General features: G+C 41.6%; 1 protein-coding gene across 10 annotated transcripts in view; it reads left to right on the forward strand.

Annotated features, from left to right (window-relative positions):
* The window catches only part of ARHGAP24 (Rho GTPase activating protein 24), a 186,521-nt gene that overhangs the window by 142,329 nt on the left and 25,904 nt on the right, over positions 1–18,288 (forward strand). For 9 of the 10 annotated variants that reach the window (XM_042049758.1, XM_042049760.1, XM_042049759.1 and 6 more), the window contains one exon: positions 13,779–13,901. In XM_042049758.1, coding sequence (XP_041905692.1) covers positions 13,779–13,901 — 123 coding nt within the window. Of the gene's footprint in view, positions 1–13,778; positions 13,902–16,912; positions 18,118–18,288 lie in introns of those variants that run through there. The other variant, XM_042049763.1, reaches the window with a different exon arrangement.

Here is an 18,288-nt window from a genome sequence, read left to right on the forward strand (position 1 = left end):
GAGGCATTCTTCTGAGAATTGCGCCTGCATGGTAGGAATGCATAGTGACATTTAGTTTAATAAATTGATTCATTACCTCTAGATTTGTTTACCACTCTAATTGTATCATTATATTTCCACTATCGTTTTGAATTAACTTATACTGTCCCCTCAGATTGTGCTGCCATTTTAATTTTCTTTTCCATGGGATGTTGTCTCATTTATAATTATTTTATCAGCATTTAAACAGTGTTTCATGCCAGAATAATAAGCAGAGTGAGGCAGAAGCATTTGTCCCCCATTTAGAGTATCTGAAGGTCAGGAAAATGACACAACTTCTCCAAGATTCCTGAGTAAATCAGTAGGAAGGAGCTCTGTGACTGTGCAAAACAGGTTTGCTCTTCTATCCTGTGCCTGATTATTGGAAAATTCACATGGCGGTTCAGGCCTACACAGCATAATTACTACAGCAACTGAATAGTGGGGAAAAAGACAACCTGGTCACTGGGGCACAGGGCTGAATCTGTGAGCCTTTGGGACTGTGTTAATCCATTTGTTGATCTGTCAGTGTCCTGTCAGCTGGAACAGAAGTTATTTCTGTAAGTAGTCCAGGCCCCTAAGAAGGAAGGCTCATGGATTACTGCTGCCAGATGCCTTTCATGGCATTGATAGTTAATCCTTCATTAGAGGAGAAATCATCATGTTCTTTTATGTAAATTAAGTTTATTTACTCTGTGCATATCAGTTGGAGAACAGATGAATCTGAATGTCGAAAGGGCCGCTTCCCCACTCAGTCTCTATCCAAGGGCTAAAACCTAATTCACTGGGAGTGATTCTGTGTGAGAAGTGAGTCTAGCCAGAGACTGTAAAGAGAGAAATCATGGCAGAAAATGCACTCCCTTGCCACAGCAGACTCGGGCAAGAGCTCCATCCTACAGCAGGTGAGTGCAGCATTTCTCAGAGTAGCCTGAATGCAGGAATGACTTCCCCTGAAGCGTTGTCCCTGAAGTGCCACGTGGGTGTGTCCAGGTGAGGTTTTGCTTAGCTCACTCAGCTGTGGTGAGCAGCCTGGCCACAGCCAGCACAACTTGCGTTACAGCCTGGTTCTTGTAGTATGACCCTGCTTCCCAGGTGGGGATTTTTAACCTGGTTTGAGTTACTTCTTCCCTTAGTCACATCACTTCTTTCTCCATCTGTGGGTACTGTCGCAGCTCCAGGTGGAGAAATGTGGCTTTTTGTCTTTTTCAGCAGAGTGTCCTTTGGTCATTCAGTTCTCCTTTTATGCCATTCATTTCAAAAAAGTCTTTTCTGCTCAAAAAAATCCCCAGCTACTGGGCTGCCAAGCATAAGTTTCTCCCCTTCAGCACTGTGTAGTCACAGAATAATCTGCAATGCTGGGCATCGGCTGATATTGTATTTAATATGTAAGGAACATGATGAGATTAACTGGATGTGACCATCTGTTGAGCTGCAGAAATTAAGTTGTAGCAAATTTTAGTCTCTTTCCCTGTTTAATTAGCCATAATTAACTTGAGTTTTTCTTTTTTGTAAGATTTTATTATGGAGTAAAACGTTCCTCTGTGAATTTAATTTCGAAACATAGCATGTGAGATGGAAAGTGTATTCCTGTTCAGCTTGTGATCAATAAGTGTTTTTACAGTAGAATAATCACAAGAGGAAACACAGAGAACACAGTTCCAGGGAATTTGCTTAAATACTTGAACATTCAAAGTGACTTTGTATCCAGTTTACTTCCTTGACAGTTTGGAAGGTGACAGGGGCAAGTATGTTTGCAAAGGATCACAGAGATGTTTTGAAGAGGAATTCTTTGAAAGGAAGTGAAATTTGCAATGTAGACGCCAACACAAGGTTGGGTTTCATCTCAGCATCCTCTGTCAAGTATTTTCCTTTGCTCTTCTTCATTTTTCATTCTGAAAACCTAAGCAGATGCTGGTGCCTAGGAAAGCACTTCTGCATCCCCCAGCACTGGCCAAGCAGCCCTTCAGAGAAGGGTTTGATGAGACTGGGGCACTCGATGCCTGTGGAGAAAGAAGAGGACCCCCAGTCCACAGCCATTCCCACAGACAGTTCTAAAGCTGCTGTATGCCAGTTGTATTTGGCTTTGGGCAAGGTAGAATTTGAATTGGAATTTAGCTCTGTGTGAGTGCATAAAAAGCAGCAAACTAAATGTTTCATTTTCGGAGTCGAAACTCCAAGGGGAAAGTGGTTTTGAACTGGGGGCTAATTGCGATGTGTCTGATAGATGGATCACAGAATTTGAGGAGGTTCTGTGGCACATGGGAGAAGAGACTCCACTTTCAGTATGATGGGGAATTGCTCTTTGCCTGGCAGCTGCTGGCTGTACCATAAAATACTTGAAGAAATAACTTCAAGTGCTGTGTCAGGCTTACCTGGGATTTCTGCTCAGCTCTTGGGAGAGCAGCTGTGCCCCTAGTGGGGCTGTGCCACCTAAAAAAACTCTGCTCTTGAGGGCAGCTTCCCTCTCTCTCTCCATGAGTGTCTGGGTACACTCCAGAGGGACTCAGCAGTTCAGCCTGGATAAGCATCAAGAGTCTGTGTCCCTGTAAGAAGACTTAATGTGGGAAACCTTACAAGAGCTGGCTCTCTCCCAGACTGATACTCACCAGTTCTAGCTGTGCCACCGATACTGAGCATCTTTCTAAGATACCGGAGTCACCTTTCCAAAAAATCACTCAGGGTTTGGCAGCTTCCATGTACAACATGACATGGGATCCTGCAGTTCCTTCTGTATTTTGAATAGGTGATGAGTCTTGGTGGTGTACTTAGTAATCTCACTGGCAAATATTTCTCTCTGACTGACGTCTATCTTATCATTCTTTTTTTTTTTTTGTTCCTGTTCTTATAAAAGTATCTTCTGCCATATATGCTGTATGGTTTAGGGAGAGTTGCTTGCTATGTCCGTGTTCAGCACACTTAACAAAAAAGTTTTCCATACCCTCCATATGGAAATAACATCCTCGGCGAATGGTAACCTGTCAGTGAATGAATTACCTTTCTTTGGAATGTATAAACTTAGTCTAAGCATAAGACAATTTTAAAGACTCTGCCAAAAGAACATAAATTGGTATTCAGCAATTTTGTAGGTGCTAACATAGCTAGAGAATCTTGTTAAACTTCAGTGAAATCTTTGTCTAACTCCCAGCTTGCTCTTCTGTTGTTCTGTTGAGGACATCAGAAAGTTGCAGCAGCTTCTATAGAGTGGCCTCAGTTTACAGTGCACGTGGTGATTATGAACAGTAAATTTGTCAAAGGACCTGATGGCAGTTAAATTCCTGTCTCCTGTTTTGTCTACAGTAGGTATTTGTATGTCATCATTAGGTCCTTATCCTAAGCTTTTGTAACTTTCTCTGGGTTAAGGCTTTGTGTTTTGTGAGAGGGCAGTGATTACCTGGAGGATAGATGCTGTCTCTTCAGTATTAGCTGATGTCTGCTGAGTGTGAGACTCTGTTGGTTAACGCATTGTTGTTGTTGCCCAGGTTGTCAGTGATGGAGTTTTGTTGCCTTTCCCATGTCAGACTTTGAATCCCTTCACTGATGTACAGAAGTTTGCCAGTAATTGTGTGCCAAAATCAGAAATGCCTGCTGGTAACCTCTCAGGTTTGTCATGCACTGTCATGACTTTACTATAAGATGTCTTTGTTTCTTTTCTACTAGAAAAATCAAGTGTCTTGAGCAACTTTTTCTGCTTAATTGCAGATTATTTACTTCATAGAATTACTGGTATTTCTTAACCAGTAAATGGTTTGTAGATACTCAATCTATAATATCCTTTAAAAAGGAGTACTTCAAAATACACTGGGTTTCTCCTTGCAGCACTTTCTGCCAGAAATGAGACCCAAGTGATTTTTGTGTGAAAAAAACTTTCTGTGGTGTATGGGCTCCAGCTGTCAAGGCAAATATATAGACCTACTCAGATTAGAAGTAAATTCACTCTGGGATCATTCTGTGCTCATGAATGAGAGGGGAAATACAGACCATATTATCAACATGTCTGTGTCATAAATATAACAAGGCTGAAATGAGGTTTCTGTTCATCCTGCTCTGTTGCAAGGTATGGAGATGTACAAGAATGCTAAGCTCTGTGCTTTGCAGATAACTGGTGTTTGATGGCTCTTTCCACATGAAAGCTGTGCTGGAATTTGACATTTGAGAGACTGAAATGTCTAAAGGACTGGAGAGTTGAGGTGATGATTCATTAAGCAGTACACTTTTGTTGGAGTCAATATTGAATTGATATCCCAAAATAGTGCTAAGAGGCACAGTGTTCCTGGAGATAGTTCATTTTAGATGAGCTGTGGAACAAGTGTCCTGAACTGATGACTAAAATCTCCTGCTACTTTAGATAAGCAAGGTTGTCTTATGCCGAGACTTAACACTGGATTAGGTAATTGTTTTAGGCATATGTCAATGAGCCCACATGCTTTATTGAATAACTTGTTCTTGATTTATTTACTGAACTGCTAAAACATGAATTTGCATTATTAAATAAGTGCTGCTTCAATAAAATTACATGTATGCATAATACATACTTGCTCATTTAGGATATTTGCATCCTTTTGGTTTTGTATTTGTGCTGCTATTATTTTTATCTGTGATAGAATTTGAAGTCAGATATGAGCTAGAAGGACTGGCTGCTCTCTGGAGAAATGAAATATTTCTATGTTTGGGCCTTACTTAGTGCAGAATGGAAAGCACCATGTCCAGAAGTAGGGAGGAGACCATCAGTTCCTGATGGAGAAGGGAAACTGCTTTTCTTGGAAGCTGTTGGAAAGACACTGTCTTTTCTGTCTGTTTACAGAATAATCGTCTGTAAAATTAGAAGGCATACAATGTTTCCTGTGTTGGGGGCAGATCACTCTACTTGTGATCTCTACTTGCCCTAGGCCACTGTATGAGACAGAATTTTAAAGACTGTCTCAAGTTATGGCTTAGCCACAGCTCACTGTCCTGGGATACTTAATGGTTACCTCCTGATGAAAGTTATTTTTGGCGGCCTCTCTGAAGAAATAGCACATGAATTTAGCTGTTTTGTACTGAGTTACTTCCCCACCTTGTGTTGTGTACACAAGAGCATGTTTAGACTGATAAAAGAGCATCTCGATTTTTATCTGCTGAAGGCTCAGGACATTCCATATTCATGAGGAACAGAGGACTTAATGACTGGATGCTGAAACCTGGAGAGCTTAATGAGTAGATGCTGAGAGCTGAAGTGAGTATGTGCTTTGAATATTGTTCTTGTTAGTCTCTGAGGACAACCTTGCTCTGGCATCCTGGCATGCTGGCTTTGCAGCCTGAAGTTCACATGCCAGTATATATATAGGTAAGTCCTGCCAGTCCCTGGGTGAACTTACACTTGAGGACTTCCATTCAGGTATTGATCCATCCTTCCTTAAAATCATCAGAAGTTTTAATTTCCTGCTAGATCAAATGCCATACAAATATGTGCTGTGGACCTGACCTTTCAGAAAAATCCATTTCAGGTTGAGTGTTTGCACTTCAGTGCAATTCATGATGAGAGGCTGAAGAGCAAAGAAAGAATTTAGTAGCACAGGGCAGTCTTTTCTCCAGCAGCAATACCTCCAGGATCTCGTTTTTTCCCAAAACAAAGTCCTCTCAGTCAAATTCTTTCAAAGCATCTTTCTACTTGTTTGACTGTTACTACACCACCAAATGCATGTGGCTTTTCCCCCTCTCTCCTTAGAAGCAGAGATGAATATATGTTTGCAGAGACTTCCTCTAAGATCAGCATGGAGATCAGCCAAATTTCCAATAACACGATGGTTATTTTGGTGTCCAGCTGGAGATACTTCAAAGAAGGTCCTTATTCTCAAATGACAGTAATTTATCTTCAAGATGTGTCATGTAGGGCAGAGAATATAAGTTGCTGTAATTATTTGAATTTATGCTTTTCTCTTAGTTTAAATTAGTTACAGCAGGTAACAGTGAAGTTGTCCACAAATTCTTGCACTACCACTAATGTTTGACAATACGTGACCCTCAAACTCCTCCCTTCACAGGTCATTGAAAAACTCATGTTCTTCTTTCTCTGCTGTTTATTCTAGGAGGTCCCAAACAAGTTCTGCTATCTTGGTTGCTTGTTCTAGCTGACGGGGAACCAAGCTGTTCAGAAAGCAAATCTCTCTTGTCTCTGTCCCCAGGAAACAAGCACTGACGATTTGATATCTTTGGTGTGTACAAGTTTTAACTACCAAAGCCACAGTAGGTTTTTAATAGTTTATGGTATTAGGCAAAACTCTGTAAAAGTAAAAAAATAAGTAAAAAAACTTATTTTTACTTTCTTTAACTCAAATTTCAGAGGAAATCTCGTTATGGTTGAAGTTTTGGAAATAGAGCACTGTAACAGCACTTCACATTTATATAGACAAGTGTGGCATGCAATGTTTTTTTTCTCCAACTAAATCAATATTTTATACGTCTCAAGTCCTAGCAGCAGTGAAGGATATAGAGGAGTAGATTTCTTACGGCCAGTCTCTGGGCTTTTATTTATTTATACTTTTCCCATCTTTCTATCAAAAAAGAAAAAAAAAAAGCCCACATGAAATTCTGTTGCAAGAGGCAATGTGTGTGTAGGGGCTGATAAAGTGTAGAGCTGTGAGGGGGTCCACACAGCTTGATGGACTTCTATTAAAACCTGTGAACAGAATGTTCTGAGTGGTGTGCCCTGAGCAAGAAGAGAGAGATGAGATTTTTTTCAAGTGAGAATGGCACTGGGAAAGGGCAAGACACAAAAGTGAACTGTGCTGGCACCAATATCTTAGTCACAGGGAAGGGTAGGACAAATAGAGTCTATAAAAGAGGTACCACTTGGGATCTGTGGCTGAGGATGAGGTGGAGAACCTTAAAATCTGTTTGAAGCATAGCAGAAGTTAGAACTAGGAATAAAGGAAGGGCAGCAAAACTAGGGGGGAAGAATGAGACAAGCCTGAAAAGATTAAAGTGCTCTGAAAAAATCAGAGCTCTTACATTGGGTGAGGGATAATTTGAATTCACATCTCTTTTCCTCATTAATGATCTCTTTCTCACGCAATTATAACTGCTGATGAGCAAGCATCACAGTTCTTTGCTCAGGTATTTAAGCAATAATTACAGCTATGCAATACACAAAATGCTTAAATATGGCACTGCTTTTATGCTTTTATTGTGCAAAACACTAAACTTACTCTTACAGACTGATGGTGCCATGGCTGTAACCCTGCAGCACAGGAGAGACCTACCTGTACAGAGTGTTCATTGTGTTACACATGAGGAATCCATTTCCTGAGCCTGATTTCAGGTATCCAACAGCAGCTGGTTCTGTGCTTCATGAAAACAGCTTATTCTGTTGAAAAAGCCCTGCTGTCTTCCAGGCATTCTGCAAGTGGGGAAATTGTGCTAGAGCACAATGCCCACCAGGGAGTGTACTTGTGTTAGCAATCTTTTGCCATTTAGCACTTAAATTAGGCTGCAGCTTTTAAGTTGAAAAGCTAATATGCCCCCTTCAAAAAAATATACCCATAGTTTAGAAAACTGCTGTTGCAGATTATTAATGCAAAAGACTGGCTGGATATGAGCAAAAGAAAATAATATTTGTACTGAAGTATTGAAAAAGCGGTATCTTCATTACTCTCTTGTTCACAGTTACTTGATTCTCTTTCTAGGAAAACGTGTTAGTTCTTTGTGAAGAGAGAAATTAAATAGTGCACCTGATGTGGTTTGGTAGTAAAAAATGGTGATTTTGATAGCTCTGTGTTTCAAAGCTGAGATTTCTCAGGGGTGGTGGCATCAGTTAGTTAAAGCCCATAGGTGATACAAGTGTTCTCTAGCCACATCTTTGTCCTTTAGATGACTAAGCAACCTTGAGCCAAACAAGAACAGCAGATATAACAGGACAGTCCTGGGAAATTGTAACTGGAATTGTAGTTTGTATATCCCCCTCAACCCAATCTATTACCTTTCATCAAGGCTTTAGAGGTGATGCAACTGTGTAGCATCTTCTGATGGCGTGAGTTTTTGAATGATCATTAAGAACTTGGTTGTCCAGACTACTTTCTTTTTTGTAGTAAAGAGGGCAGTGATTTGAAGTTAGGCTCTGTATTCCTTTCTTCATTCTCAGATGACCTAAGAGAAGGCTGTAAATTCTTGGCCAAGTTTTACACAGTCTGGAAGAACAGGACCAATTACCAGGCATGTGCAGAATAAAGAAGCTTTTAAGAATTATAAAAGAACAAACAAAAACACAGAAAAAAAACCCCAAACACAGAACAAGTTTCAAGTAGCTTTGACTCTTTTCGATCTTCAAATCAGTCATGTGAGGTGCAGCAGTTGCTCAGCCTTCAACACAGATCGTCCCTTGCCATGAAAAAAAGTTCTCAATTAATGCTGGACCAATAAGACATGAAAATCTTATTAAAATACAATTGCATTCTGAAGCTTAGCTCCTTCATTTGGCTTTGCTCAGCCTGTGCTCCGACCAAGCTTTTTGCAGTTAGGTTTCTCCACTGTCCCAGCTGGAATGAACGTAAAACATTTTAGTGTTTAAACTCATTTACCAGTTTGATGGCAGTTTGCAGGATAAATTGTCCCACGTCATCTCAATGCAGGAACCATGATCTTCCAGACACCCATCCGTGATTTTTGTCAGACTCAAGGTGCACAGGGTTCATGAACGGAAGCAGTGGCCAACAGAAGAGTTCTTACATTTCATTAAAGTTGGGCATGATGATAAATTTAACAGTTATGATAGAGTTTCTGGTCTCATTTGAGGATAGATGGATCCCACAGTTTCCAGTGTTGGTATATGGAAGACAGACATGTGGATTTGAACTGTAGCTTGTCAGTGTGTCAAGTCAGCCCTGTGTTTTAAAGCAGCAGTGGTTAATACTGTTTTACTCTCAAGGTTGGGTACTCGTAATTTCTGTTTTGTTCTTAAACAAGAAGTTTCATTAGGAAAAAAAGAAGAAGAATAAGGTTGTTCGTCTTGTTCTCTGATACTCTGTTATCCTTCACAACTTGCAGAGATGATTTCTGCTTTGGATTAAAATGTCTGAACACAAATGCTTTAAAATGAAAGCTGACGAAGGAAATCCAGGTGGGTTTTCCTACAGACATAGATTAAATATGTCAATTAGTGTGCAGTTCATTTGCAGCAAAGAGGAAAATTTGAGAATGCAAAGTGTAGTGGGAGAGCCATGAATTTTATCGTCATTAGTGGTGTTTTGCTTGTGAAGAAATACTAACTGGAGTCCTGATCAGGAATGGTAAGTTACACACTTTTATCATGCACCTGAACAAAGACGAGCATGCTGTGAGGTGATGAGTAGCCAGGAGTTTCTGTCTGAATACCAAACGGAGGTGCATTTAGTGTATTCATCTGAAACATCAGAAAGCTAAAATTTTACTATTTAGCATTTTCCTGAGGAAACAATTATAAAGCATCCAAGCAGGAGGATGTTTCTAAGGAAAACCCAGTGGGTTCTGTTGTAAGGCCAGTCTGCCTTTCCTATTCTTTCAGTTCCCAAGCTGAGAGTAAGGGTTTCAGAAACTGTAGCTAAGAGAAATGCACAAGGGAGTAGGAAACTGTTTCACTTTGAAATTGGTCCCCTTTTTTTGTTTTTTTGGGTGGTTTTTTTTTTGTGTTTTTTTTTTTTTTGTTGTTTGTTTGTTTTGTTTAGAATATGAATGTTCGTGTGAGGTTGGCCATGACATTTTCAGCTCAGAAAAATCGGATTAATCCTAGTTTTTTGATGTTCCTCCTGGGAGAAAATTCTCTCTTAAACAGTTGGTATGAATTTAATCCTTTCGCATTCCATTCTCAAGAATGCTGGAACCACTGTTCACAAGAAATCCAAGATGCTTTTAAAAGGACAAAGGCAATTCTTTGTGTGGAGTTCAGCCTGGGTACATCCAGGTAAGGGAAGGGTGTTGGCTTAGACAGGAAGAGTCTACAAAGTAGTAAGAACTGAGGACTGAATGCCAGGCCGTCTGTGCCTTCTCCTTTAAACGATGGCTGATAAGAAGCTGCAGAGCTGTTGAGCCTGGTACTTCAGGAAACAATCCCCACTTAAAATGCAGTCCCGTTTTGCTGCTTCTGCAAGTGTGAGCTGTGGTGCTGCATCACCGGTGCGGCCTGGTCCCTCCCTTTTTCCCTGCGGAGCGGATTCCTGCAGGAACTGGCCTCTCTGTATTTTAATCATAGTTTTGGATTTTTTTTTTTTTTTTTCTGGATGCTGGCAAGAGTTCTTAAAATCCCTCACTGGTACTGGGGACACCAGCAGCATCAGCCTCTGGGTCATGAGCCCCTGAGCAGGCAGGATGGAGCACTGGGTACCTGTATGGGTGTCACAGATCAATTCCTTCAGTAAATAAGAGTTCATTTCTGCTGCTGCCAAGAAAATAAAGCAGATTAGGGTCTGGTTAGGGCTACAGGAGTAACATTATGTGGTGGTACATTGTAGTTCTGAGCCTCCAGTGTAGATCCAATTACTTTTGGTGGTTTCCAGAGGCTGGAATATACATCAGTTGTGCAAACAGCAGCTTTCATCTCAGACATGCCAGAGTCAGCTTCTTTGGTCAGGTAGACTGGGTTCTGCTCCTTCCTGCTCCTGTGACACCTGCAAAGTAACAAAGGGAAAAAGACAGGGAAAAAAGGGGAGTTCATATTCCAGCCCCCTGGAGTTGGCTGTTCACAACCAGGCCACATCACGCAGGCTTGGGCATTTCTTGGACTGCAAGTGCAGGCACAGAAATTTGGGAAGGCATAATCTGAAGCTATAAAACAAGAGTGGTAAAATAGATTATGGTTTGCACATGGGAAAGAGTATGGATTCACATCTGCAACGTGACCTCATGCTGAGCACCATTTTCAAGTTGATGTTCTTAGTGCTGGCACACGTGGTATGAATAGATGTGTGATATTTGGAGATTGTGATCTGCTCATGCTTCATTGTAATCATAACAAAAGTATTAAAAGGAAAAAAGAGTGGAAGTGGATATTCTAAACAATGTCTTTCACAAGTGTCTTGTAGACCTACTGAAAATTCAGAAATGTCCTTCTAATTCTATTTTTGTTTTCCTGGTATTTCGTATCTGAGACAACGTCTTTCCCAAGTTATGGTCATTTCTTCTTGTCTTATCTTACTAATTTTGTGTTTAAAATATAGGCTTGCTAAAAATTAATATTTGCAGTAAAACACCAATCCAAGTGCTATTGTGTCCCAGAAGAATCTTTTAATGAGGCTTTAGTTAATGAATAATATCTACATTTACACACAAGTAGGAGAACCCTGCAAGATCCCTGCAATGTTGTGTTGTGAAAGAAAGGGATTTGAATTAGAAAGTAGATCCAGAACTGCTGTAAAATGATGAAACTCCTTCTGTTAGGAAAGCTTCACTTTCTCATAACAAGGTAATGTAACCAAACATTATGCTTTCCTTCTCTGCAAAATCAGGCTGATTGTGTATTGGCTCACTGGGTGTTTACCTGAGCTGAAGTACTGCTCTGGAATTCACACTATAAATAAACTAGCTAGATTTCTGGGATTAATCCAGTCTATCTGGAGAACACCCTCTGATTTGTCATAACATGGTAACTCAGTAAATACTGCATAATCTGCTAAGCAAATATTACATAATCTGTTGAATTTAAATATGCAGGCTATTAAAAGAATATGGATCAATCTGGCAGCACCTAGGAGGAGGACCATCACGTGTCATCTTTTTTGTTGTCTCTTTAGTGAAAAAATCACGTCACCACTTTTTTTATTGCTGGATCTGATATGTATTATGTTTATGCATGTTTTTTGGGTTTTCTTGTGTGGCACCTTGCAGGATCCTAGTCCACTGAAATGAAAAGGAGATACAGTGCAATATGATTAGATAATTTTTTTCAGGTTTATTAAGCCACAGGACTCAACTGTGGTGCATTATTTTTCTCTATATTTATTACTTTTATATTTGATAGCTATGAAAATATATTAAGGTTTTATGCTTCTCTCCTTATTTTTTGGTCTTTTCAGGGGGAGAACTCTAAATGATGTGTAAAATAGGCCTGTTTAAGTAAACCGAAGATGGTATCTTGTCTCCTTTTTGTCCTTGAATGAGAGATCTGTCCTTGTTCTGGTTAAAATGGCTATGTAAATGGTAAAAATGGGGAGCAAAGTTCCGGGGCCTGACTGTGTGTTTTCTGTGGGGCAGGGTTGATGTGGAGTGCTATGGTTTGGGATGCTGATGCTTCCCTGTTCCCATATCTTTATTCTCCATGGTAAAAAGGATGGAACATAGCATAGAAGTAAGACCGATGCTTTGTACTGATCTCGGGCTAGTCACTGACAAGGTTTAAAAAAAAAAAGAAAAGGCAGTTTACTTAATCTTTGTATTTGTCTAGTATTGATGCTTAAAATAGGTTCATCCTTACTATATCTTAGGAAGAAAAAAAAGACCAAAAAAAAAGTGTTCTTTAGACTTTCAGACCGTCGTATAGTCTAAAATGTATCGTAGTTCAGGTTGTTGCATTACTTCTTTCGATGCCTTTTTGGGGAACACAGGGTGTATGAATGGCTGTGTTTTGACTGTAGAAAACCAGAGTCTCTAAGTGCAAATTTAAGTTTTGAGTAATGGTGCAAACCTTAAGTTTTCAGTAGAATCTGCCAGTGTCTGGCTTTTGCATTCACCAAGTCCCCTTTATAGTTGTGCGTCCTAGTTCTGTAAAGTGTGGTCTACAGGAGTAGATTAATTCAGAATACTTGTGCCAGGATTTTATAGCCCCTAAGAAATTTCTCTTTAAAAACCTGTTTGTTTCAATGCCCAGCACTAAGCATGGCTCTCTTCCAGGAGCAGTATTCCTGCTGTAATGAACAGAGATATTTACTTTAGATATGACTAGGATAAAAAATGGGAATGTAAGAAGCTGGAAAGATGTGAATACAGGACTGACAGGATTTCTAGGTGCATTGCATTTGTGCATGAAGTACTTGTGCCTGCCCTTGGCTCAGTGAAAGGGCTTCAAAATGCCACTCTTTTTCTGGAAAGGTTTGGCATTCTGCAGTGCTGGAAAGGTGGTTTGAATCTCCCACATGCCCTTGCACTAACATGGTACCTTTTAGAGTGGAAGTGAAACAGTACTAAACGTCTGGAAACCTGGAGCTGTGGCAAGCCAAGTTCTGATTTTGACCTCATTAGTGTGGGCCCGTCCTTCAAAGAAAGGATAAAAAGGCAGTGTGTTCCCTTTTAATCTAATCCTCACCAGACCCATCGAAGGCAGTGGGTTGTACGGTGTTGTCTGCCTTCTCCTCAGAGAGTCCCAGCAACACCTGGGTGTATCAAGTGTTGTGTGGCACAGCGTGTTCCTGAAAATAAGAATGGAGTCATCGCCACTTGTTCAAAGCACCCTTATCTGTCTCTGCATTTATTCTCTCCGTTGTGGTACAGTAACTGCTGCAAAATTTCCAGTGTGTGTATCAAGTTACAGCTTGGTGCAGGCCCCTGTGGTTCTTGGAACAGCATGGCACTGTTTTTGTTTACTGATGACATTTATCCTCTCATTTCCTTTTGGAAGCATGACAGCTTCTCACTGTCTCATGAGGAATGTACTTACAGGACCTTCTTTTCAAGCCATGTCTGACAGCAAGTGCTGCACTGCACAAGTATCCATGTCTGCTTGCTATGGAGCCACTGCTGGTGCTTCCAGCAGTCAGACTGGCAGGAGCTTGGCTGGGCATGGAAGCAAAAGGGTTTCTAAGTGCAATTATCTTGTCTTGCAGGAGGAGACCGGGAGCGGATGACAGCTAATCATGAGACCTACCTTCTCATGGCGAGCACGCAGAATGACATGGAGGATTGGGTGAAATCCATCCGCAGGGTTATATGGGCACCATTTGGAGGAGGTGAGTCACTGAGGGAACATGCAGTGCTCACAGATACACAAAGACTCATAGGGGTTCTTCTCTTATCTCTCAGTCACAGCCAGAGTTTTGAGGAGAATGGTCTGGATCTTTCCAGAAAAGTGGAGTAAACATGTTCCCAGGCAGAGGGCTCATTTAAAAGACTGAACTGTCTGGAACCACTTCCCTTGATGAGGGTAACACGTGATAGTGTGAGGGGAAGTTTTCACAGAAGATTGGTCTTGTATGAAATCAGCTTTCCAGCAGGGAGAGGCAAGGTAATTCCTTTGGTCACCAGCTGAAAAACCATCCATGATGTTTTTTAAATGCCTGTTCAAAAAGCTGTCAGCAATTCTCCTGCCAGTGACAGCTAAGACCAGTAATAGTATTATATAAAGCTGTGCCTCAGAATATTAGCACTAACAGTGTGGGAATTTGATTGGCATCTCAGTAGTACTGGACCAAAATTTATTGTTGGGAGTCTTAGTTATCTTTTTAAAAATCTCTCTTATGGTGAATGGGCTGCAAATTATTATAATAAGTTTCATCATTACTATTCTGGTGATAATGTCTCTATTATAATACGAGTATGATTGATACATTTGCACAAAATGGCTGTATGTTAATCAGTCTGTTCCTTCGAGCTCTCAAATCCCGAAGTCTGAGGACAGAAGTATTTTCCTACGGTGGAAGACCACCTATATTGCAACAAATGATGGTCTTTTCTGCAGGTTGCTGGAAAAAAGTCAGGAGGGCAGGATTGTCTGTGCTGTTTCACGACCAAGAAGTGCAGTTATCACTGAAAAGTGTGATTGCTGACTTCAGATTTCTTTCTCTTAATTGCTGGGTAGACCACAGGAGGGAGGAGGGAGAGACTCATGGAAGTTTTCTTTAAAACTTTCCTTCTAAGCCATCCATCTCCCTTTGTGCTTTATTCAGGTCACACTGTGTTTAGGAGAGGACTTTGGCGTCACTGGTGGGCTGCACTGAGGGATTTGGTCAGCTAGGGCCTGCCTGACATCTCTGAAACATGACTGCCTTCTCCTTGGCTTCTCCTGGGGAAATGTGCCTTTAAAAGATGGTGCAAAGCAGTCATCTCACTAGAATCTGGCTCTTTATGTTAAATAAGATTGTTCAGTCCTGAATCTGGGAATGTAGGTAGTAGAATGCTTAAAAAAACAACCAAAACCCATACCAAAAATCCCCAAAACTCACAAAGTAAAAGATCTGTCTTAAAAGGCATGAACTGCTACAGGTATATGGAGTTGGTTTGGGAAAGGGAAGGTACAAGGAGCAGTCTTCTGTAATCAGGCTAGGTAAGAAACCTGGGTTTTTATGTAGCACAAAGATTACCCCTCCCCAGCTTTCTCTTTGCAAAGCAGGCCTCATGTTGAGCTCCTCAGCGTTTTCCTACTCCAGTCCAGGAGCAGCATAACCTGCTGTGGCAGTGATAAATTTGGAGGCTTAGGAGAAGTGGATTTTTCAAAGAGTATCTTTGTGAATTTTTGCACTTGGCTTCCTGCACCACAGTATCTTTCTGTGGCAGATAATAAGGAAAGGCAGCCTTGCTGTTCTCCTGCAAGTGGAGGTGTCTCTACATGTCGCAGGCGGGGAGCTGCGATTAGGTGAAACTAAATTCTAGCCCAAGTCCATGAACAGGGCTACAAATAGAAACCAAATCTCTCAAGTCCTGACCCTGTGCTTTCTTCACCAGCTCCTCATTTGCTTTTATAGGGCAAGAGCTATTTCTGATTTGCAGCTGGGAATCCTTCCAGCCACCAAGAAAATTCTCAGGACACCATCATTGTTGTAGGAATGTTTAATGGCAGTTACTGAGGGAAGCACCTCGCTGAGGATTTTTCTTGCTGATTTGCATAAAACTAGAGGGGTGCAATCCTTGCATTACCTTTTCAATTCATTTGTAGTTGAAACACTTTGAAGTATGTTCTTGTTTTTCTTTTTGGGTTTCTTGAGCAAGTGTACTGATTCAGGGTTGTTTGTAATGGGAAGCAAAGAGTTAAATCCCTGGAGACTGCAAAAATAGATGGAACATAATTTAGGGTGTAGTGTTCGTGGAGAAGGTTTGACTGTGATAACAAGGCAAAGGCAGTATCATGGGATGTGTCACCATTGAGAACCGAGTTTCCAACATGTCCCCCGTTTTATTAACTACTTGATAGTCAGAGCTATCTTAACAATTTTAAATAAATCCTGTTAACTGTTTTGTAATTATGAATGTCCAGACACACTGGTATTTTTATTATTCTTTGGTACGTGGATGTTGCTACAGCTGCTGCAACAGTCTGACCCTTCTTAAGACAGGCATTTCTGGCTTAAGATGTCTTAAGAGCCTGCCTTTATGAGCTGTAGCTGCTGAAGTTAAAAATGGGTTTATATATCATAATAGCTGTAAAAAAGATACAGGAAAGTTGCAATCACATGATGATGACTAGCCAGTAACAAGTAATTACTTGCAGCACAAAATTGTTTCAGACAGCTAATTAATCAAAACGCTAGTTTTATATCAGCTTCCTAAATTTCAGTACTTAATGGTAAACCACAATAGCCTGGTATCACACAACTCAAGTGCCACTTTGTGTAACATGTGAATTTTCTGGTTCTTCTAAGCATTGTAAGTAAGCTCTGTGTGTGTGTGCAGCGGATGTGTACAAGCCTTGGTGAGCCAGTAATATTTAAAGTTTGTCTGGCAGTGGGAGAGGACTCCTGGTACCAGAGTGAGGAGCTCTGTAAATTATTAACCTTATCATTAAATTGTTATTTGTTAACCTGTGCTAGAAGGAGAAGCTGGGAGGGGGGCAGGTGGGAATCTGCTAAGCTCATCAGAAACAGGTTGTTTTTTGCACCAGAGGAATAAGGTGACTGTGGAAAAAAAAATCTGAAAGGGAAAAGAAATGTAAATGAGGCAGGGCATGTAATGCCTGTTTGCACATGAAATTCCCTTCCTGATTAGATTAAAAAGGCAATTTTTTACAGAGCCTGCAACTAAGGGGAGAGGGAGGAGGCGAGAAGAAGGAGCATGTGCATTTTAGCAGGGGTAGCAGTGTAAGGTCTGGCACCTCCTGCAGGAGCCAGGCACAGCCTGCTCGCTTTCCCAGCCACCGCACATGACAGGCGCCTGAAGTCAACTCAAAGTCACCCGAGGAGACACAAACCTGCGCTGCGCCTGCTGCGCCGCGTCCTCCTGCACCTGCTGCACGCAGGCGGGGAGCAGCACAGCCCCGCTGCCAGCAGCACAGCCCCGCTGCCAGCAGCACAGCCCCGCTGCCAGCCCCGCCGCGGGGCCGGTGGCGAGTGAGCCGCCAGAGCATCCCCCGCTGCAGGCACGGATTCCTCAGCAGCTCCCGGGATCCTGGCAGCAAGGATGCGCTGCTGCCGCATCTGACGCGCCTCTCCCGGGAGAGCTCCTGGTAGTTGGAAGGCAATAAAACAAGCGAGAAGCCCATGAGAGCGTCACACGAGGAGCTGGCTGTGTAAAAGGAGTTTTGAGAGAAATCTGGTATAGATAAAGAGCCTTTCAGGCGAAGGGACTGTTATTTTTGCTTCTCGGTTGCAGAAATAAAGGGTGCCAGCGAGGAGTGTTTTATCCTGGAGGATTCTTCTGTGGCCTTTTTGGTATTGTTCTTCTCTTTCCCCTTGCACACCACACAGTGCTGAGCTTTTGCTGTGGAATTAGAGTCTCTGCCACTCAGCCTCCTGTTCCAGCTGGGAGGAAGAGGTCTTTCTCCCCCTCCATCTGTGCAGGCACTTCTGTTTGAATGGAAGATACATCTTTTTGCTGAAACTCTTTTGTTGTGACATTGCATAATAGGCAGTTGTCTCACCGCAGGAAAGGAAATAAAAGAAACGAAAGGAAATAGATGGAAGAATATTGTTCCCCAAAGCAGAACTGAAGCAGGGAAGAGACCATCAGAATCATTTCAAGCCCTACCCAAGATCTAGAAGACCACAAATCTCCTAGCTCCAGAGGAAAAAACACTACTATAAAAACTCCTCAGCAGTCAGTAACGATGAGCAATTGTGGTGTTTCGTCTGGATGCTGCTGGTAAAGGAGAGCTTTGGAGGGACGTGGAGGCTCTGGCCTGTATGATGCCTGAAGACAGAAATGCTGGAGTCCGCAGCCCAGGTGCCTTAGCAGCAGCGCCCTTCATTCCTAAAACTACTTACAGGAGAATTAAGCGGTGTTTTAGTTTCCGCAAAGGTAGGTCTGTTCTGTCGCTGTGTTCTGCTTTGCTGATGAAGCCATGGCTTCTGAGAAGTCGAGGGGGCTCTGTGTGCAGGGGCAGATGAGAGCACCGAAACAAAAGGCATTAAACAATGCAGATGCCAACATTCCATGAATGATTTATTTACTCCTTTGTTCATTTGTTTG

This window comes from Corvus kubaryi, unplaced genomic scaffold (assembly GCF_017639235.1).
Source record: "Corvus kubaryi isolate FWS band 111438036 unplaced genomic scaffold, C.kubaryi_AGA036_p1.0 71, whole genome shotgun sequence".
Taxonomy (NCBI): Eukaryota; Metazoa; Chordata; class Aves; order Passeriformes; family Corvidae; genus Corvus; species Corvus kubaryi.